Raw genomic sequence first — 23785 nt, forward strand, 5'->3', positions numbered from 1 at the left:
AGTAGTAGTAGTAGTAGTAGTATTAATTTATTAACCAAAGGAAATAACAAAGACAAAATCAATCAGTAGCACACCAAAAGCGTTGGTTGCAAGGGTGTGTTACTAACAAAAAAGAACAAAAATAGAAGAAAAAAAGAACAAAAACAAAAAAAACAATGAGTTAATCTAAAATGAGCAGAAAGGTGAAACCGTGTACCGAGAAACAAATTACATAAATAGTTCATACACAATCAAACAACATAATATCATGATCCCGAAGCAAAACAAAGCAAAAAAAACAATAAACAATTATTATCAATACTAAATCAATCAATCTCAATCTATTTCAAATGAAACTACTGACCGACAAAATACCTACTCCAATTTTTCCTTCTTCCTCTGCTGCCACTCCTGACGGTCACTATGAGTATTCTGGGGAGTGATTGCTCTTTGGTCTGTTAAGTCTCTCAACGGTGTTGGTGTTAATTTCTCTAGCAACCGATCCAGAAAATTGAAAACAAGACCTAGATCAGTCAAAAAAGTTTCTAGATGGAAACTGGGTGAAGCTCCATTATTTAGGTACATCCAGGCCCTAAAATCCCTGTCGCGATTACTTTCTTTTGGGGCCATACATGAAATGTCATGGAACGAACGTGATTGAGATGTTGTTAGTGAGATTTCTCAATGTATGTGCCTTGAGATGTTGGTTTTTGTATTTGAGCCTAGAAAAAGTAGTAAGAGAATCTTGGCTCATTAAAACACTTTTGATTTCATCCTGGAAAAGAATCTATAGCAGGCTGAAAAAGAATATAATATTAGTCAGAAAATTTTTGATGGGAGTAAGCCTCTTAAAGGAGTAATGATCACAAGTTATTCCATACATGGACCCAAAGTAGGCGTTGGGATGTAGACACCCCACACTACCCGTTAAAAAAGGTAAAAACCAGAGATACCACATACATGGGGGATGTTGCCCCCTCTTTCCGTTCACTTATTACAAACTTCTCCCTTTAAAATAAGAAAATAAGAATATATATTTATATAGATTGCCTGTGGACACAAACGGACAAAGTGGATAAATAGACACAGACAATGTCTGTGTCCATTTATCGTCCTTAAAGGAGATTAAGGAGCAGATTATCTTTTATATTCTAAAAATCATCATTGGCGGCCAGAAAAAGAGTGAGAATTTTTATTCCCATGAAACAGTTATGATTTTAAGCTGAAAAAAATAACCTATTATTAAGCTGAAAAGAAACCTATTATTCATTCAGTTATGATTTTAAGCTGAAAAAAATAACCTATTATTAAGCTGAAAAGAAACCTATTATTCATTTAAGGACTAGGATCCTCAAATCCCCCTTTTTAGAGGCAAGGATCCCTTTCAACAGTAATATGCTACTAAAATATTGTTCGTATACTTAGGCTAGTCTTGGACCATCGATATTCTAACAGTCTAAAAAATTTCCCTGGCACAAAAGTTTAGTTTTACCGTTAAAAATGGTGAAAAGTCCAGTTCCTTTAGGACCAAGGGACCCCCTCAAAATCTATCAGGAGGGATTATTTTTTCTATTATTAAGCAGAAGAGAAACCAATTTTCTTCGGATGGGACAAAGTTCTCCTCCCCCTCTCAGAGGTATCAAACATGGCCCCTGACATCATAGTTATTTTTTTCCATGCCAAAAACTTTAAGTTTTTTAAGGCTAAAACATTAAGCTTTTCGAGAAATATCCATGATTTGCAGTTAAACTAGGAATGGCAGTTCCATCTGGGCTGCTGCGTGCAGAGGGGTCCTACATTCTTGTTTTTCATGAAAGTTAAAGGGGCGGCAATCTCTCCGCTTTGATGGGGGGCCCACGGAAGGGTCAGCCATTTTGCCATGTATATGGGCAGCGTTCTCCCCACTTTGCTGGGGGGCTGCGGAGGGGCCAGAAATTTTTACCATGCATAGGGGCAGCATTCTCACCACTTTGCATAATCCTCGACTTCTTTGTAGGAGGAGGACATTGGTTTGTATTTTCTTTAAATAGAATTGAAATTTTAGTTTTTAATGAGGTAAATTGGTTAAAAATCATAGTTTCCCGTTAAATTCGCTTCTAGTAGTCCATTTCCCGAAGTCAATATCCTCAAAATTCTTGGAATAAAAAATAAAATGTTTTTGTTTTTCACAAATAGCTTGAGCCCAGTTTCATTATGTCCACAGTTAAATTTAACTCATCCCTATTGTACCCCACAACTGCTATATCAATGTTTGAAACCTTCCCAATCTCAAACTTAAATTGTTAGCTTTTGAAGTAGTTTTCACGGTCAGCGAGGATGAACATGAAAGTCATGGAAAAAAAGATTTTCAAAGAAAAGAAAAGAAAAGATTGCAACTGTTGTTTAAAAAATTTGCAATTATTCTGCTGCCAAAAAGTTTTAGTGAGGCTAAAAATGCCTCAATTCCATTGCAAGAGTTCAAAATCCAGACCACAATACGGCAATCAATTGAAATTCAGAGTTTCGTTTGGACCCTCGTACACTGATCCACACTTAATTCTTTAAAGGGTGATAAAATAGACCTTCTAGGTATTTTCAAAATACCCTCCTTGGACATAGTTTAGTATGAATACCCATCTTCAAAAGTCTCATTTCCCAAGCCTGACTTCTTTGCAAGATGGTAAAAAATTAGCTAAACTTGAATTTTAGAAATTTTAGCTGATTTTAACCTACATTCTTTGGCATTTGTTTATAAGAAGCCATTTTTTAAGAAAAATTGGCATAATAAATAGAATATCCAAGAGGAAAAAGCCAGACAATAAATGGACTTTTAGTCTGTACCCTAAGGGTTGCATCTGACCTTATTAAGTGGAAGGAGCATCACATAATAGTTCATTATTATAGTAAAAAATACACACATCCAATTCTCTCTATGGAATCCTCGCTAAAATTTCTATCTATTTAAACAACATCTCTTAATTTTAGTGAAAATAAATACAGTTTTCCTTTGAAAAATCGTTCCTTTTTCATAAATACTTTCCTGATCGAGTTTAGTGCACAATGAAGATGTTAACCAACGAAATACATTTATGTTAACGCTCATGGAAAATAACCTTTTACCTTCTGCGCGTGATAATTTTTTTTTATTGAATGAATATTTAATTAACTAGTAAATTATAAAAACTATACATACACACAACCGCCTGGGGAAGGCTAAAACAGCCTGATGTTTGTAGGCTGCAATCCTCTGATTCTCAACCTATTTATTTGAAAAAAAAAATAAAGAAGAACAAAAACACTCACTTACCCTTTAATATTCAAATTATCTCCCCACTCCCAATAAATGTTTTTTTTTAATTTTACTTTAAATGACCCAATGTGTTCCGCCTCCCTAATGCCAGCTGACATATCATTTCAGATCGTGGGAGTTAAATACCTAATTCCGAAAGCTGTATGTGTGGTGTCTCGGTACTCAACAATAAAATTATCCACCTCTCTAGTCTCATACCTGTGGAGTGAACGATTTACTCGAAAAAAAATCGGTAAAAACTGGAGGACATACATCATTGAAACATCGATACGCAAAACGGCAACTTGATAATCTCGTATCTGACCAATGTTAAGCACTCGTAATATCTTATAACATGACGCGGTTTCATTCACATTTTCTACATAATTACCAAGAAGACGTACTGTTCTATTTTGTGGGATCTGCACTTGTTTATAATTGCAAAGAAATTACTAGACCGTACATAACCATAAGAAATATATTGCACAACAATGGTGGGATACAATAATAAGAGAACTGATAATGGTCAAACATGCCTAGATGCAACAAGATCACTATGTTTCTTCCAAGATAGATTCCAACCAAGCTAGAATCCCAAATAACGCAGTTCATGCACCTGTGACAAAGACCTACCATTAAAAAATGTCTTTTTATCAAAACATGGAGGCTTACCAACTCTCCTATAAATCATAAAATTAGTTTTAATAACGTTCACTGACAAAAGGCTCAAACTTGTAAATACAAAAAATGCATTTAAATACCCTATTTACTTTCAACAACAAATCATCACAGATGGACTAGACACAGATAAAGCAGTATCATCCACAAAAGTCGTCATACAACACTCAGGTAAGTAGAAACGCATTGAATCAACATACACAAGGTATAGAAGTGGTCCAAAACAGACCCCTGGGATGCACCACACCTCAATTGAAAAGGAGAAGAAAACACATCGTTTAATGCAACTTCAACAGATCTATCACTTAGAAAACTATCAAACCACTTCAAATAGTTACCACGAACTCCAAGGGACTGCATAGGTTTGAGTAGATTAATAAAATTCACTGTATCGAATCCTTTTCTAAAATCGATAAAAATAGTCAAAGGGATTTCACCACCTTCAAAGCATTTATTTAAAGTATTACAATGGGAATGCACGGCGTCCGACGTCAAGTGACCTTTCCTAAGGCCAAACTGGTTTTCACTCAACATCCCTGTTTTCATAAGGTGATCATAAAGCCTTTTATGCATAATTTTTTCAAATATATTTGAATACAATGGTAGGATTAATATGGGTCTATAATTTTTAATTTCCAGCTTAGAACCACCTTTGTAAAGGGGGATTACTTTTTGCCCTTTTAAGCGCATCAGGGAATACACCGGTTTGGAGGGAAGATTGATTATATGGACTAGACATGGTATTAAGTAACACATCACTGACTTAAAAGTTTTCAGATTAATGCCTTCTGTCCCTGCTGAATTCGATTCGATTGTTTTCACAACCTTCAGAATTTCATCTCCAGTACAAGGCTGAAATTCAATTTCATTCCCAATCCCTCTATCATGTTAAAGTTCACTAGTCCTTGCGCCTGTACATTTTGCGCAACACTTGAAAAAAAATCAGCAAACTTATTCATGATACTCATTTCATAATTAACAAGTTCTCCTAAAATCAGTAGCAAATGGGGTGGAGCTTCTCTTTTCTTTCCCAATGGGTCATTAATAAATTTCCAAATTCCGTTAGTATTATCCTTATTCAAACTCAATTGGTTTGTAAAGTATTCTTTTTGAGCTTTTCTTCTCATTGAGTTTATTTTATGGCGTATTATTATGAATTTTTCAAGTTTCTTGGCACATTCACAATTTAAATATTCCACATACGCTTGATTTCTTAAATCTGAAGCTTTAAGAATTTCAATAGTTATCCAGGGCTTCCTGGGCTCACGCTTACGTGGTTTCAACAACTTCACTGGGCAAGTTTTATCATAAATTGGTTAAAATATTAAAAATTAAGCTTAAATATTAAGCTTGAAGCAAATATACCTGCTTTTAGAACTGTTCAACCCAGGTTGCATTGGGCTATTCATGATGATTAAGAGTCAGCGTAAAGAGGGGGACAGACGATTACCCGTATTTAGAGCTGTCATAACGAGTAATGGAAAAAATGCGATTTAATATGGGACATGAATTCCGTGATAAAAATAAAATGTATTAATCAGCAATGGAGGTTAGGTATTAGTCCGATATAGAGTATTTGGTAGTCCGATATAGAGACTTATGCTGACTCGACTTTGAGCATTATTTCGTTTTTTCGTAGGGGAAGGGGTTTCCTTAATATACATTACCCGCATAGAGATAGAAATCCAGACCATTTTTAAATTTCCAAAAGCATCCATTTTAGAAAATCGATTTGTCCCCGATAAAAATAGAAAATTACCCATTCCTGCTAGAATTATAACAAGCTTTTGTTCCTAGAAAATCAATATAGGATCACGTGACGCTTCTGTTCCTGGAAATAGCAGAAATATCCTTTGTTTTTCCACTTAGAAGAATAGCAAGTCTTTGTTTCTAGAAAATCAATAGAGAATCAGGTGACGTTTCTTTTCCTAGAGAGACCGGGAAAAATTATTTGTTTGTCAAAAAAACAAAAGACTCTTACGTCAAGAACTATGCTCTTACTTGGGAAGGGCCCTGAACGTTTTCCCCGGTCTTCGTGGAGTTTTTAAATTCTTGGAGAAAAAAAAATCCCCTATTATGTAATAAGCACCTGTATCTTGAAGAAAACAAACTCCTATTACGTAACAGGTCACAGGAGATCGAGTCATCTTCACATGTAAATATTGGCCCATGATATTTTTTTTTTTACAAGGACTCCCTTGCTTGACTAAGGACCCGGAGTCCAACAAGTTCTATTACGTAACATCCAAAGAAATGATTTGCATAAGTAAACAATACCCTATTGCGTAAGAAGCAACTACATCTTCAAGAAAAGATTTCCTAATTACGTTACAAACATCTGTGTCTTGAAGAAGTTTCCAAAAAATTTCCGGACCGAGATTTTAAGGGGGTGGGCCACCCTTGAGACTGGAGCCCCCCTCGCTAATTTTCATGCTTTAAATTCTCATTTCTCAGTTTAACAAGTGAATCCTAGTTCACTGGTTTTTACATTTTAAACTCACATTTCCCAGTTTAATTATTCAATAACGAACGATTTTATATTCTGACGTTTTTGTTTCGGCATTTTTCACAATTTTTTTTTTATGATTATTGTTAGTCATGTTTTTTATTAATTTACTCTGAAATAAACTCAGAAAATTAATTACTGTTTTTGTGTCATCACGCTAATTATGGTCTAATTACAATAGTTAGTTTTATATTTTAATTCTCAAATAATACATTTAGCCATTATAAAATTATAGTCATATCAACACATGCTTATATTTTCCAACTCTCCAAGGTCCAGCTTGTTGTCCCGATGGCATGCATATAACTTGGAACTTGCTTTACATTGGAACTATGAGCAACAATTTTGGCTTCAAACCGCTCCTTTAAAAAGGACATCAATTGTAAAGCTGTCATGCCATTAACCTCCCAGACGTATGCATCAGCTTCCATGATTTGAATCCGACTTGGCTGGAGTAGCAAAAGCAAAGCCTGTAGATCCTTGGACTGTTTTGCATTTATACCATCTATGTAGCATCTTTCACCACTAAATTCAGTCTCAGTAACACGAATAAACATGCCTATAACAAAAACAATTTAAAGTGGTAAGTTTTAAGAAGAATAGTGAGTTTTACATAAGAAGAAGAAGAAGATAAGTGGCCAAATGGCTGGGCTATAAAAGTTTTCTGGTTAGTTAATTTCAAAAGCTAATATTTTGCAGTTCAGTGTGCCTGTAAAATCTAAAATGAAAAGAGGACTTAATTCTCTTATTTTATTTTTTCAGAGATGCTCAGAATAAGCAACTACAGTTTTAAAGAAGCTGTATGCACTGATAGTATAAAGAAAAGAAAGTTGTAAAAGCAGAGTATTTAAATATGTACAAATGTCCTATTAGTCTCAGTTTGCGATATTAATATTTTTTCTTTTTTGTCATTTCTTATTATGTCCACTCGTTATTGAAATGTAATACTTTCCTATCGACACTACAAAACTAAAAAATTAGGCCTCAAACGTTCCACTAAAGCGCGGCTTAGAAGGGGTTTTTACTGAAGTCGGCTTGTAGGTGTTGGGCAGGGGCTCCTTATGATCTAGACATTGAGTAGTATTTGTCTTGATTTCCTTTTTTCAAACAGTTCGTGGTAACGAACAGTAGTAAGGAGCAACCCGGCTCAATAGTAACTGAAACTATAACAAGAGCTAAGAGCTCATACGGCACTTGTGACGAGGTCGGAAGAGCCAAGAGCTCATATGGTATGAGCTCTAGCGAAATTCTAAGAATAAATATATTGCTTTCAAACTAAAATAAGATGCTTAATGCCAGTCGGGATTTAAAATAAGAGCTCTGAGTCACGACATCCTTCTAAATATCAAAATTCATTAAGATGTGATTACCCACTCGCAAGTTAAAAAAAAACTAAATTATTCTAATTTTTCCTCTCCCTTCAGCCCCTCAGATGTTCCAATCAGGGAAAACGACTTTATCAAGTCAATTTGTACAGCTCCCTGACACGCCTACCAATTTTCATCGTCCTGGCCTGTCCAGAAGCACCAAACTCGCCAAAGCACTGAACCCCACCACCCAACTCCCCCAAACAGAGCGGAACCAGTCTGGTTACGTCAGTCACGTATCTACAACATTTATAAGCATTTTCCAAGATTTCTGGTTTCCCCCTCAATATCCCCCCCACTGTTAACAGATCTGATTGGTATTTTAAATATGAGCTCTGAGACATGAGTTCCTTCTAAATATCAAATTTCATTAACATCTGGTCAATCGTTCTTAAGTTAAAAATACCTCAATTTTTCTAATTTTTCCAAATTAACGACCCCCAGCTCTCCCAAAGAGAACGGATCCGTACTAATTATGTCAATCTCATATCTATAACCTGTGCTTATTCTTCCCATCAAGTTTCATCCCAATATCTCCAGTCTAAGTGTTTTCCAAGAATTCCGGTTTCCAAGATTTCTGTTTCCCCCCTCCTGCCCTCTGTGTCGCTGGATCCAATTCGAATTGAAAATGGAGCATCTGAGACATAAGATTCTTCTATATATCAAGTTTCATTGAGATCACATCACCCATTCGTAAGATAAATTGATTTTCACGTTTTACAAGAATTCCGGCTTCCCCCTCCAACTCTCTTCAATGTCACCAGATTTAGTCGAGATTTAAAATAAGAATTTTAAAGCAGAAGACCCTTCTAGATATCAAATTTCATTAAGATCTGAGCAACCGTTCTTAAGTTACAAATACCTCATTTTTTATATTTTTTCGAATTAATCCCCCTCCAAACTCGACCAAAGAGAGCGGATCCGGTCCGGTTATGTCAGTCACCTATCTTGGACTTTTTCTTATTCTTTCAACCAAGTTTCATCCTGATCTCTCCGCTTTAAACGTTTTCCAAGATTTTTGGTCCCCCTCCCTAATGACACTGGACCCAGTCGGGATAAAAATAAGAGATATGAGTTTCGGGGGTCCTTCTAAATATGAAATTTCATTAAGATAAGATCACTGTTTCGTAAGATAAAAATACCTTATTTTCTAATTTGTTCAGAATTACCCCCCCCCCCCCCCCCCCCAACTCCCGCAAAGAGAGCAGATCCGTTCCAGTTATCTCAATGCCGTATTTAGGACTTGTGCTTATTTTTCCCACCAAGTTTCATCCCGATCCCTCCACTCTAAGCATTTTCCAAGATTTTAGGTCCCCCCCAACTTCCCCTTCACCGGATAAGGTCGATATTTAATATAAGAGCTCTGAGACATGATATCCTTCCAAACATCAAATTTCATCAAGATCCGATCACTCCTTCGTAATTTAAAAATACCTCATTTTTCTAATTTTTCAGAATTAACCTTCCTCCCATTCCCCCAAAGAGAGCGGATCCGTCCCGGTTATGTCAATCGCGTATTTAGGACTTGTGCTTATTTTTCCCACCACGTTTCATCCTGATCCCTCAGACTAAGCGTTTTCCAAGATTTTTGGTTCCCCCCCCCTCAATTCCCCCAGGATCCAGTCGGGATTTAAAAAAGAGCTCTGAGACATGATAAACATCCGAATTTCAAATTTCATTAAGATCCGACCACTCCTTCGTAAGTTAAAAATACCTCATTTTTCTAATTTGTTAAGAATTAACCCCCCCCCCCTCCCCAACTCCCCCTAAGAGAGCGGATCCGTTCCAATTATGTCAACCACGTATCTAGGACTTGGGCTTATTCTCCCACTAAGTTTCATCCCGATCCCTCCACTCTAAGCGTTTTCCAAGATTTTAGGCCCCCCTCAATTCCCCCCAATGTCACCGGATCCAGTCAGGATTTAAAATAGGAGCTCTGAGACACAATATCCTTCCAAACTTCAAATTTCATAAAGATCCGATCACTCCTTCGTAAGTTAAAAATACCTCATTTTTTTTCTAATTTTTTGGAGTTTACCCCCCCCCCCCCAACAGAACAAATCTGTTCCAGTTATGTCAATAACGTATCTAGGTCTTCTGCCTATTTTCCCCACCAAGTTTCATCCTGATCCCTTCACTCAAAGGGTTTTCCAAGATTTTAGGCCCCCCCCCTACAACTAACCCCAATGTCATCAGATCTGGTCGAAATTTAAAATAAGAGATGTGAGACACGATATCCTTCCAAACATCAAATTTCATTAAGATCCAACCACTCCTTCGTAAGTTAAAAATACCTCATTTTCCTAATTTGTTCAGAACCACCCCCCTCCAACTCCCCCAAAGAGAGCGGATCCGTTCTGGTTATGTCAATCATGTATCTAGGACTTTTGCTTATTTTTTCGCCAAGTTTCATCCCGATCCCTCCACTCGAAGTTTTTTCCAAGATCTTAGGTTTCCCCCTCCTAACTCCCCCCCCCCCAATGTCACCAGGTCTGGTCGAAATTTAGAATAACAACTCTGAAACACGATATCCTTCCAAACATCAAATTTCATTAAGATCTGACCAACCGTTCGTAAGTTAAAAATACTTCAATTTTTTCTATTTATTCCGAATTAACGGGCCCCCCACTCCCCCTCCCCCCAGATGTCCAAAATGGGAAAAAGACTATTTTGAATTTAAGCTGGTCCGGTCCCTGATACGCCCGCCAAATGTCATCGTCCTAGCTTACCTGGAAGTGCCTAAAGTAGCAACTCCGGGACCGACAGAATTTGCGATTGCTTTATGTCACTTGGTTAGTTGCAAGTGCCATAAAAATCAGTATATGCATATAAACATATTTTTCAGTAAAGTGTAAATTATGTTCTTGTCGTCCGAATTTTAGGGGGGTGTCAGCCCTTATTATGTTAATTTCTGCTTGTTTTAAGTTTGACTCACTTATTTATTGTAAGTTCTGTTCGTTTTGAGTTTAATTTATTTATTATTGGTGCTCTGTGGTAGTTTTGCGCTTGGAAGATTATTTAACTTTAGTTTTGGTCATTTTTATTTTAATGGAGTTCTTTACTTTACTTTGAAAAACTTTATAGAAAAGTTTTTTAATTGATTTCTGTTCGTTTGCTATTGACGTAAATTTTTTCATGGAAAAACAAAAAATGTTTAAAAAAATTTTTCTATAAGAATCCACAGCTTGGCTTGCTATTTATATGTCGGAGAAAATTTTTTAACAGTTCTTAACAAAATACAGCCTTTTGAAATCCTAGATATGCATGCTATTCTTTAATTTAGTTTTGCATATTCTAAAGTTGACCAGAAAAATAAAAATTGATAATATTCCCTAAGAATTGCATCTATGCTCTTTGACAACAAAGCTTATATTCTTTTTGTTTGGTTATATTGCAAGAGCAGGGGTAGTAATAGTAGTAGCCCTGAAAGTTTCAGCTTATTACCCTCAGTCGTTCTTGCGATATTGCTTAGGTGTCTTATTGGAAACCAGCATACACACAGTGCCTTTTTATTTATTTTTCAAGGAGAATTTAGCTTTGAAGCATAATGGACGAATTACATAATTGTGGTAGCTTGACAAACCGAAAATCCATAAAGGCATTGTTACTTAACCATTTAACTATGCTAAATAAAATGGCCAGTTTAAATTTTGACTGGTTTTGTTTAAGAAATTAAAAAAGTTAGAAAGGGGGCTGCCTGGCTTCCAATCACTGTTGACTTCCAAGAACGCTTAATTACCTATCAGATTAATTCCTTTACGAGTTTCTATGTTATTGCTATCTATATTAGCGCTGCACTGCCCATGATGTTGCTTATATGCCCATTTGAAAACCTTCAAGCAAATAGTTTTATTCGTTTAATTGAAATTCACCCTAGATTTTCCCTGAAAGTTTCACCTAAATACCCTTAGCGTCATTAGTTATAGCTATTGTAGTAGAAGCCTTAATATTACATACACACTTCCTTCTGGCTAGTTCAAAATCCTCTAAAATTTGCCAAAACGTCCAACTTAATAGGTAATCTGTTCTTAAGATATATTTCTTGTCACCCTGCTAACAAACTACATGCTCAGAGATCGTTTTGATTTAGTTGAACATCTGCAAATATTCCTTAAAAGCTTCTCCTTAATACCCTGAGATTCCGTAGTAGCATTAGTTGTAGTAGCAAAAGTATTATTAATAGCACCATGCTCATAGTACCTTTTTTCTTCAACATACCCCTTAACACACGCTGAAAGTTTCGACTTAAAAACATAAACCGCTCCCAAAGCGTTTCTTGATGAATTATATGCAAATAATGTGTTTCAATTTCAAAGAACATAGCGTGTTCTGATTCTAGGTGGGAGTCAAAGGTCAAACTAAGCCTGTATACCTCCATGGCGATGATGATAGTTACAGGAAATGAGGCTCGATCTTCCGTCCCTGGGCAGCAGAGGAAATCCGGCAGCGCACCTCAAAGCGGTGGAAGGGTGTAAACACCACTGAGCTCCACGCCGAGCGATTTGGTGGCCAACGCGCTCCGGGTGAGCCGCAAGACTGGGGACCTTGCGGTCAACTCTATTCCCAAGAAACATTGATGGATCTGAGACCTAGAAAAAAAGTTGTAACAACTACGGCGTCCCCGGCAAGTGACACGGCCCCCGTATTGGCGTGGGTGTCGAGAAGTAAACTAGCCAACCATACTACAGCGTTCCCGGCAGGCGATGAGACTTTGAATATAGCGGCGAAGTCGAAAAATCTTTTCAACGCCATAAATCTAGGAAAACCTACCACAGTCATTAAACAGGCAAAATCCAGAATAAATGTTGGATACTGGAATGTAAGATCCGCTAAACAAGAAGCCACACAGGCTTTTCTTGTCCATGAGATGGAGAAGTACAACATAGACATACTCTGCATATCCGAGACCAGAATCTCCGGTTCTGGCTTTATAGTTATATCGGCTCCAGAAACACTACATCAGTTCCACTTTTTCTATTCCGGAATAGAAGATAATTCAGAACCCCTCGGAGTTCGTTTCATCATAAACCAAAGAACGAGAAACGCTCTCCTAGAATGGGAACCAGTCTCCTGTAGACTTGCTAGAATCAGACTAAAAGGAAACCCTGCAAATGTGTCCATAATTTCTACCTATGCCCGTGACTCTATTGAAACGACCAAGGATAATTTCTGCGGGGAACTGCAGCAGTTGTCTTCTTCTATAGCCGCACGTGATTACTTGATTGTTGCTGGAGACTTCAACGCAAGAGTTGGTCCATCTGACCAGACCACAAGACAAATCTTGAGAAAAGTTGGACAGGGTCACAGATGCGAGAATGGGCAGAGGTTGGTAAACTATGCCTTGATGAACCAACCTGTTATCACCAATACCATATTTCAACACAAACCTAGCCACCTCTTAACTTGGCATTCAAATGACAGTGTCACTAATGCCCAAATTGACTTCATTCTCGTACGCCAGCGCTAGAGAAGCTCCGCGCAGGACTCTCGCTCTTACAATGGCGCGGAAACAGGCTCACAGTCTGGATCTGACCACAGGCTCGTCGCAGCAAAAATTTTGCTACGTCTTGCAATTCGAAGAAAAAACAAGTCCAAGGTCGGCTTCGATATCGGTAAACTTCAAGACAAAGAAGTGCGGCAGGCCCTCAATTTGGAACTAACTAACCGGTTTGACGCCCTCAGCTCTGATGAAAACCTTACCCCCAATAAGAGATAGGAGACCTTTAAAACCGTGATGACAGAGACTGCCGATGAGATCCTAGGCAAAGCATAAATCAAACGACAACACTGGATAACAGCTAGAAACCTGTCAATGGTCGGTGAGCGAAGACAGAAGATGGGAGGCCTTAAAGGAGTTACGCAGACAGGTAAAACGCTCTGTTCGGCTGGACCGCCGCCAAACGTGGGAAGATGCTGCCGAGTCATTAGAGAAAGCAGCACGCTTACATGACACCCGCAAGCTTTACCAGATCCTGAAGGAATCCGTTGGTAAGAAACCTGCTGTCTCAGAAATAATCAAAAACAGATCAGGAAAAATCATTAGTTGTCAGAAGGAACGTTCAGCAAGATGGAAGGATCGCTTTCAGCTCCTCCTGAACCCATCCCCTTCATCTACTCATGATGCCTTCCCACCTTCCGTCTCTAAAGAGCCTTATGATATCGAGCTGGATACACTGACCAGAGCCAAAATACTAAAAGCGATCAAAACCCTAAAAAACCACAAAGCCCCAGGTGAAGACGGTCTCCCCCCGAAACTATACAAACAATGCCCTGAGGTCACTGCTGAACAGCTCCATGGCATTTTCGAAGAAGTGTGGAGGACCAACACTTTTCCAAAAGACTGGAAGACATCAGTCAACCTCCCTTTCTATAAGAAAGGAGACAAAACCGAATGCAAAAATTACCGCGGAATAAGTCTCATAGACATTGCTGTCAAAATATTCGGGATCATACTCTTGAACCGCTTTAAAGGGGCAAGGGACGAGAGAACTCGAGGAAATCAAGCCGGCTTTCGACCAGATAGAGGGTGTACTGATAATATCTTCGCCTTTCGCCTCATTATCCAGCAGTTTGAAAGATACAAACTACCCTGATCTTGATGTTCCTGGACTTCATTGCTGCCTTCGACTCTGTCACTCGCCAGAAACTTTGGAAGATCCTGGAGAATGACGGAATGCCGCTGAAGTTTGTTGAACTGCTGAAGGCATACTATGACGCTTCAGTGAGCCGAGTTAGAATCTATGGCGAAGAAACCTAAGAATTTCTGGTTGAGTTCGGAGTAATACAAGGATGTGTCCTCTCTCCGACTCTGTTCAATTATTGCATCGATTGGGTGCTTGAAAATGCTCTATCGTCTTATCCAGGAGCGCAGGTTGGACAGAATCTCTCGCTGACTGACCTCGATTAGGCGGATGCTGTTGGCCTCCTGTCAGACCCTGTAGAAATCCAAAACATGCTTGACAGCGTTGTGGCCTGGGCAGATCTGATCGGCTTGAAAGTCAGCACAGAGAAAACGAAATTCATGGCTATTAACCACGACACAGGACCATTCCCACTAACTGTCAACCAAGTTCAGCTGGAAAAAGTCAACCGTTTCAGATACCTAGGCTCCCAGCTTTATACTGACGGATCTTCTGACGCTGATATCCAACAGAGAATACAGAAAGCGCAGACAGTCTTTGCCTCCCTTCGGAAACCCTTATGGAATCGCCGTGAAATCAGTGTCCAAACGAAAATTCGAATTTACATGGCACTAGTCCGCACCGTTCTCCTTTACGGATGCTAAACATGGTCGGCAAAACTACAACAAGAGAATACACTTAAGATGTTTGAGCAAACTCGTCTACGACGAATTCTCAGAGTACAGCTACGTGACCGTATCTCCGACGTGAATATACGTCGAATGTGCAATATTCAGAGAGATGTTGTGCTCACTATTAAAGAACGCCGTTTGAAATGGTTGGGCCATGTATTGCGGAAACCTGCCTCGCCAAATACTTCTAGTTGAGCCTATTAGCTACTGGAAGAAACGCCAAGGAGGACAGAGGAAGAACTGGTGGAACCTGGCCAAGTTAGACCTTGAACCAATAAGGGGTTTCAGAAAATTTGGTCACAGATGGTCAACACTGTGGCTCGCCTTTGCAGAGCAGCTGCCACAAGACCGATTAACCTGGTCCAAGAAGGTCTCTAAGATCATCGATGCCGGGCGAGGTTGAAACGCCTGATTCCCGCACAAGTACAAGTAAGTAAGTAAAGTGTTCTGATTTAGTTCAAGACTCCCGGCAGCATTCACTGATAGGCCCAAATGAACGCCCTTCGTCTTTTGAAAAGTAAAGGTCAAACATGCCCTCCTTTCTCAATAGCCTATTCTATGTGAATAATGGACAAATTGCCTAGCTTACAGTCATTGACCTGATAACTGTGGAGGGGGGAGGCTTGACATCGCCAAAAATATAATTACTGGAACTTTTAACTGTGCTGAACAATGTAGCGGTCAAAATGCTTAAATTGGATAAGTTTTGGGAAACGATGAGAGTTAGGGGTGGGGTTGTTACCTCCAATCACCTCTTACTCTTAAACTGGGCACTATAACTTTTTAATTTCAATAAAAACATTAAATGTATTAAAATTGCCTCAAATAGATGTTTGGGTCAATCTTAAATGGGGCAATTTCTCCTCTTTTTGTACTGACAAATTCTCGACAGTATGTGCAACTTTTTTTTGCACGTCGAAAGCAAGAAAAACTGCTCCAGTGGAAAGGTATCTTGACTTAAGCTAGAATTATGTCAAGGGTATCCTTGTACATATAAAAATCTGTTCTGAGCTATTCACTTTACTATACCATCAATGTCTTGTCCCTTGTGGATCAACAATAGTACAGATAATCCAATTCCACCATGATCGCTGCAATTGTAGTCGAAATCTACAGCGGCATTAATTCTAGTCAGTAGCAGGAAGTTCACAAAAATATCTGACGAAGCCAGGAGTGCACTATGAACAAAAGTAAAGAAGTTGTATTTTGGAACTGTGGCCGAACAACCTGTCAGCTTTCCCTGAGATTGATGAAAAAACCGGTCATTGTCAAGAAGCTGGCAGTTAAAATCTCCACAGATGATAATTTTTCTGACTTGTATTGTTTGGCAAGCCTCTCAAGACGGTTTGCATAATGTAATAGTAAGACTATGATTTTTATATTTTCTTTGATTTCAGCTTTCTGCCTGAGTACATCAATAGTAGACAAAACTTTGACACTTGTTCTCCACAGTATAAGATATTAAGCATTAGACTTGAGGCGTTTTTAGAAGAAAAAATAGCAGCAAGATATCGGCTGAATTGAAGAACGTATAAAAACAAGTATTGCAAAGCCTCAATTCTGTAGGAGGTCTTGACACGAGGTTCCGTTTTAAATATAGTTAACACCTTTCGTTCACCCTATATGCAGTTCCAGGAATTTTAGTGGTGTTTTCCATTTTACTACTGAAAACACTGCCCAACTCTAACAATTTTCAGATGTCGTAATTCAAAGACCTAGCAAAATGATTTTACGCAAAAAATGTATTTTACTTTTGATTCCTGAGTTATTACGCTAAAGCTAACCTCCTAGTGGAAAAAGTTGCCTATCTCACTACTTATGTAATTCCTTCATGTTCAAAATTTTCTCACTTTTTCCTTCATGTTCAAAAGGAATAAATTGCAAATTTGTTGTATAAAGAGAAGTGTGACTGATGTCTTGTACACATACCTTGTAAAATACGCACTGAATTGACCGATACCTTGTATGTATAAATTATTTAAGTAAATATATTTCAAAAGCATTTTGAAAAAAAAAAACAGTATATTTGTACCATTTTTTTTTACTATCCTAAACCTTCATTTTATTTAAAACCGACTGACAAAGTAGTGTAATCAGTTTTCTTTCTTGTCTGAAAAACTGTGATTTTTCAACATATGAGGTGTGCACACATAGACAGTGATATGAGTATTATCATCAGAAGTACAAGTATCTTGTTTTTATTAAACGAACAGTTTAGTAATATCTTCGTTTTATTAAACGAATATTTTAGTAAGTGTAAAGAAAATTGGTGTCTAGTAACAGTAACAGTAACAGTAACACTAGCTGTCCAGTAACTGCATGGTGCTTCAACAAACGTTACGCAAAACTTTAACGTACACATACCACTTCCAGTCCTCGAAAGATCATTTCGCAGTCCAGTCTCAATCGGTTCTTGCTCCACATTTTTCACAGCTAAAAAAAAAACAAAAAAAAAACTCATCTCAAAGCTCATACAGATTAAATGGTACTACAAAAATACATTCGCATATATACCAACATAAAAAAATGCAAATAAATATTTAGAACTATTTGAATTTTCTCAAGCAATAAAGCTGATTGTGTAGTCTATTTTAACAGATTAGAATTATTAAAAATTATTGGGATCCTAATGCCAAAGTGATAAAGCTTTTATAAGGCTTTGCAAGAAGCATCATTGAACACGCAAACAATAAAAAACTTAAAAAATAATATTAACAAAAGAGTATCAACAAATACATATCCATCTTTATTTAACTGAAAACAAAAACTTCAGATAGAACTTTATAATAATATGCCTTCAGAAGCTATATATAGCTTTAGATAAATAGAAATATTTATTCATCTACGCCAAACAAACAATACTAAATATCAAAACCAAATTCGACATAGTATACCCCCTTCCCTGCAAGGTATTAGGACTAGGAGCACAAAACCATGGCATTATACTTAGTTTATAGAATTTAATGGTAGATTTAAGTAGTTCTTAAGTGTGCGGATCCCCAGCTTGGCACTGATTTAAAAACAATGAACCGATCCTTTAGAGAAGTTAACAATGTTGATTTACTTACTGAGACTGACAAGAGATCAAACTTTTACTTATCCCCTTTTAATTCTCCAAGGTTTATTGTTTTTGTCACTTTTTAAAACATCTTTGAAAATTTGGAAACTTCAATCTTTCCTGAATACCAGTAACTTATTTGTTTGTTTTTCAGTAGCTTGTTTTTTTGCGTTTACCACCTCAAAAGTGTTTAGCTTAATGTTTTTTCTTTCACACCTGAAGCTTAAATACACACAAGCATGTTTCATTATGCAGATTACTTATTATTGGTATATTCCATCAAAAAGTAAGCTTATTTACAAAAGTTTTACATGAAGATTCACAAAATATTACACAAGCTTTGATAAGTGTTGAAGCCTTGGCCCTAATTATCAGACAAATCCTCCGCTTCTCATATAATATACTATAATTAATATATATATATATATATATATATATATATATATATATATATATATATATATATATATATATATATATATATATGTAATGAAAAAAGAAATCACCAATGCAACAGCACACACAAAAAAAAGACAAAAGGAGAAAAGGAAGACTGTTTGCCTACATTAGTAATTAATATGGATCAGTACTTGAATATATATATATATATATATATATATATATATATATATATATATATATATATATATGTAATTAATATGGATCAGTACTTGAATATATATATATATATATATATATATATATATATATATATATATATATATATATATATATATATATATATATATATATATATATATATATATATATATATATATATATATATGTATATATATCTCTCTCTTTCTCTCTCTCTATATATATATATATATATATATATATATATATATATATATATATATATATATATATATATATATATATATATATATATATATATATATATATATATATATATATGTGTATATATATATATATATATATATATATATATATATATATATATATATATATATATATATATATATATATATATATATATGTGTATATATATATATATATATATATATATATATATATATATATATATATATATATATATATATATATATATATATATATATATATATATATATATCCCCCAAAATAGGTACATTAGGCAAAGAGATGAACTTTAGACACATTTAATTCTGAAGACTGGGAAACTCCAATAACCCTATTGTTATGTTTAATGAATCTATTTTTTTTATTATTATTAATTAATTTAATCGGGTAACTACTGAAAAATAAAACATAAAACAGCTCTATCCATAAGTGATATCAAACCCCCTCATTTCAATGAAATAGGGAGCGACGAATGAAAATTCAAATACCTATCACTATGCTTAGGCTTTCTATATATTGAGAACAGTAAATGGAAATCCATTTTCATTAATATGATATTGTGAGCAGGTAGTTTATCATTTTTATGAAACTCCAACGTAAGTTTTATATTTTCACATAAACTATCTGAATGTTTATGGAAAAGGTCTAAGGAATCTAAACCGTGTTTCTAAATACAAACCATGTCGTCCATGAGTTTGCCCCAGAAACAAAAAGAGAGCCTAAAACTGTCTATAGCGGAGGCTTCAATAGAGTCCATGAATAGGTTTGCCAACAAAGGAGAGGGAGAGGTCCCCGTAGTCAACTTCCAGGTACTTGTTTGTGAACTTCACCTATAAAAGCCAAATAAAGAAAATATTGGAAGGATATCGTGTTTCAAAGCTCTTATTTTAGGTCCCGACCAGATATGGCGACATTTGGGGGAGTTGGAGGGATCGGAATAAAACTTGGTGGGGAAAATAAGCCCAATTCCTGAATACGTGATTGACATAACCCGAACGGATCTGCTCCCTTTGGGGGAGTTGAGGAGAGGGTTAATTCTGAAAAATGAGAAAAAAGAGGTATTTTGAAGTTACGAAGAAGTGATCAGATCTTAATGAAATTTCATATTTAGAAGGATCTCGTAACTCAGATCTTTTGTTTTAAATCCCGACCGGATCGAGTTTCGTTGGGGGGAAGGGGAGGGGTTGGAAATCTTGGAAACGGCTTAGAGTGGAGAGATCAGGATGAAACTTGGTGGGAAAAATAATCATAGGTCTAAGATACGTTACTGACATCACCGGACCAGATCCGCTCTCTTTGGGGAGTTGGGGGGAGGGGGGTAATTCGGAAAAATTAGAAAAATGAGGTATTTGTAACTTACGAACGGAAGATCAAGTCTTAATAAAATTTGATATTTACAAGGACCTTGTGCTTCAGAGCTCATATTTTAAATCCAAACCAGATTGGGGGGAGTTGAAGGGGGAAACCGGAATTCTTGGAAAACGTGAATGTTGAGGTATCTTTATCTTACGAGTGGGTGATCGGATCTAAATGAAACTTGATATATAGAAAAATCTTATGTCTCAGATGCTCCATTTTCAATTCGAATCAGATCCGGGGACCTAGAGGTCTGGAGAGGGGAAACAGAAATCTTAGAAACCGGAAATCTTGGAAAACGCTTAGAGTGGAGAGATTGGGATGAAACTTGATGGGAAGAATAAGCACAAGTTATAGATACAAGATTGACATAATTGGCACGGATCCGTTCTCTTTGGGGGAGCTAGGGGGTATTAATTTGGATAAATTAGAAAAATCAAGATATTTTTAACTTAAGAACAGATGACCGAATCTTAATGAAATTTGATATTTAGAAGGAACTCATGTCTCAGAGCTTTTATTTCAAATCCCAATCCCCAAATCTAGTTGACATTGGGGGGAGTTGGAGGGGGAACCAGAAATCTAGGAAAACGCTTACAGCTGAGATCGGGATGAAACTTGGTGGCTAGAATAAGCAAATGTGGTAGATATGTGATTGATCCAACTGGACCAGATCCGCTCTCTTTGGGAGAGTTAGGGGGTGATATTCAGTGCTTTGGCGAGTTTGGTGCTTCTGGACATGCTAGGACGATGAAAATTGGTAGGCATGTCAGGGAGCTGCACCAATTGACTTCATAAAGTCATTTTACCCGATTCGACCATTTGGGAGGCTGAAAGGAGAGGAAAAATAAGAAAAAATGAGGTATTTTTAAGTTACGAGTGGGTGATCGGATATTAATGAATTTTGATTTTTAGAAGGGCCTCGTGACTCAGAACTCTTATTTTAAATTCGGACCGGCATTAAGCCTCTGATTTTCCTTTTAAATCAATCTATTGATTCTTAAAATTTTGCAAGAGCTCAACCCGTATGAGCTCTTGGCTCTTCCGGCCTCATCATAAGTGCCATATGAGCTCTTAGCTCTAGTTTTTCTTCTGTAACTCATGCTTCTGACAGTTGTTTCTTTTCTAAGGGCAAATTTTGTTTATGATTCAATGTATTCGTTTTGATAGTGGTTGTCAAATGTCTTCTATCTGCATATCTCTCTTGTGCTATTTACTTTTGCTGTTCGGTTTCCTCCAAAATCATGGATTCCAATGCATATACCCACTGAAATATCTAAAATTGGCTTAATTATTGTTTTACACTTTAGTTTTAAGTAATAAGGTTGTAAATCGGAAATTTCAGTTTAATTAAGTAATTTCTAAACACTTCAATATATGATACTTGCAGTTATGTGCTTTAAATGTGTTGTTTTTTTAAGCTAAATGTAGTTAAGAAAATATCTAGGCTGGCAACATTTATATCTGTAGAAGTCATCATACTGGGTGGCTGAATGTTTCTCCATTTATGCAATTTATAAATATTTTTTAATCAAAGTTTGGACTTCAATATTTTGATTGACTCGTGTCAAGACTAGACTTTGACAACCTTACTTTTTCTTTGCCTAAACATTTTTAGCTTAATTCACAAGACATTTGTCAATATTTAGCATAGAGCTCGTTTGATTTTATCTTCAGGTTGTTTGTTCTAACTGCTGTTGGAATGAAACTTTGGTCAATAAAAGTGAGAAGGATTTTCTTATCCTGCTTTGGTTTTTTCCCCTGCCCAGTTTGACTGATGGGAAAAGTTTTTAGGCAAGTTATTTACTTTTAGCTCTTCCTCACCGACGAGGAGCTCCTCCTTTACTAAGCTCCTCCTCTTCCCCAGTACTGCTGGCAGTCACCAGCAACCGAATCCAAGCTTACCGAATACTTTGGATATTAATACTTTGGATTTCCAAATACTTTGGATTTCCAAATACTTTGGATTTGGATAAGAAGAATAACCTAAACAACTCTACTAAAAATACCTGCGAGTTCAAAACTATTTTTGTTTTGATATTCTTAGCGTGTCAACTATTTACTTAAACAATACATTAAAACAGTTTAATTAAAAGAGTACGGGAATTTTGCCTTTTCAGAATTTGACACTACTCTACAGTTGCACGGTGCTGGAAAAGATCAAGTTGTGAACGTCTCATCTAATCCCATGTATTTATTTAGCATGTCGGAGATTTAATTCTCCTCAACGAAAAAGTAAGCATACGGCTAACAAAACTGATTGTGGCAGGCGACAAGACTTGTCTACGCTTTTACAGCGCTAGATCACACATCTTTGCCTTAACTCCGACACAGTCTGTTCATATCAATAGTAGCCAGTGCGACGAGTTTTGTTTACCCAAATCGCTTACAGCCCAGGTCTGCTGCTGCAAAGTATTATTAACTGGGTGTTTATTTTCAAGTCTTGACGAAATTGCGCTCATAGGCAGCTCTAGTACTTGAAGACCGGGGTTGAATACTTTCATCAAAAGGTTGTATACCCATAATAACTGATATACTGTCTGCTTCCAATATCCTTCTCAAACTGATTGTCTGCAGCTGTAAAGTCGATTTGGATCACCTTCGATGCACTTAAAAAGTGATATTTTCTGTAATTTTGCTTGTAGCCAGTGCCATGGGCTAAGCTGCTTCAATAATTTTTGGACCATTACGATTTCAATGATCAATGTGAGCCAGCCAAGTTTTGCGTTGTATTCAATAGCTTTCCAATCATAACGAAGTTGTGATTGAAGTGTACCTGTTTGCTTGATTTGAATTTAGTGTTTACTTTTCTATTTTTGCGATAATAGCCCAATTTTTCAAATCCAGTAACAAAGTTTAAAATGGCAATATTTTGAAAACTCATCGCATCCTCAGTACAAATGGTGAGAATGGAATGAAAATAGAAGTGGCAGAGTCAAGAACGGTGGCAGAATTAAGAGAATTTGATGAAAATTTTCTTAACTGATTTCAGTTTCAATTTATTTATTTATAAAGTTATTAGTTATTTATTTTCAGTCTCTTCAAACTTGATATATTAGAGAACAACTTTATAATAACCAAATACAGCAAAAATTAATACCCTGATTTTTAATCCCCCTCTGACCTCGCATAGGATTAAAATAGGGTAATTTGGACTGAAATGAAATTCCGATATCATTTCGGTTTTCCTCTGAGTAGAACTAACAGAAATCGATCTTTATATACAGAAAACTTAATAAGAATTGAAATTCTATATTCCCCTTTTTATTTGGTACGCCCTCCCCTCTGCAACACGTAATCTTGTACTATGTAATTTCCCCCCCCCCCCCAATCTTTTTCCAACTGATCTGATTCTCCAATGAAACCGAGCTATGACTACAGTTTTTTTAAATTACACAAGATGAAGCAAGGATAA

The 23785-nt window shown here is 36.5% G+C and overlaps 2 protein-coding genes across 4 annotated transcripts in view; both read right to left on the reverse strand.

Annotated features, from left to right (window-relative positions):
• LOC136040253 (monocarboxylate transporter 2-like) overlaps nt 1-23785 on the reverse strand; it is a 375363-nt gene that overhangs the window by 222198 nt on the left and 129380 nt on the right. The window lies entirely within an intron of this gene.
• On the reverse strand, nt 6619-22874 carry LOC136043995 (uncharacterized). The gene is made up of 3 exons (XM_065729083.1): nt 22748-22874; nt 17475-17543; nt 6619-6990 (listed from the first exon to the last, which is right to left on the reverse strand). Exons 1-3 carry the CDS (start codon nt 22872-22874, stop codon nt 6683-6685), a joined length of 504 nt encoding a protein of 167 aa, XP_065585155.1. The 3' UTR covers nt 6619-6682.

This window comes from Artemia franciscana, chromosome 2 (assembly GCF_032884065.1).
Source record: "Artemia franciscana chromosome 2, ASM3288406v1, whole genome shotgun sequence".
NCBI lineage: Eukaryota > Metazoa > Arthropoda > Branchiopoda > Anostraca > Artemiidae > Artemia > Artemia franciscana.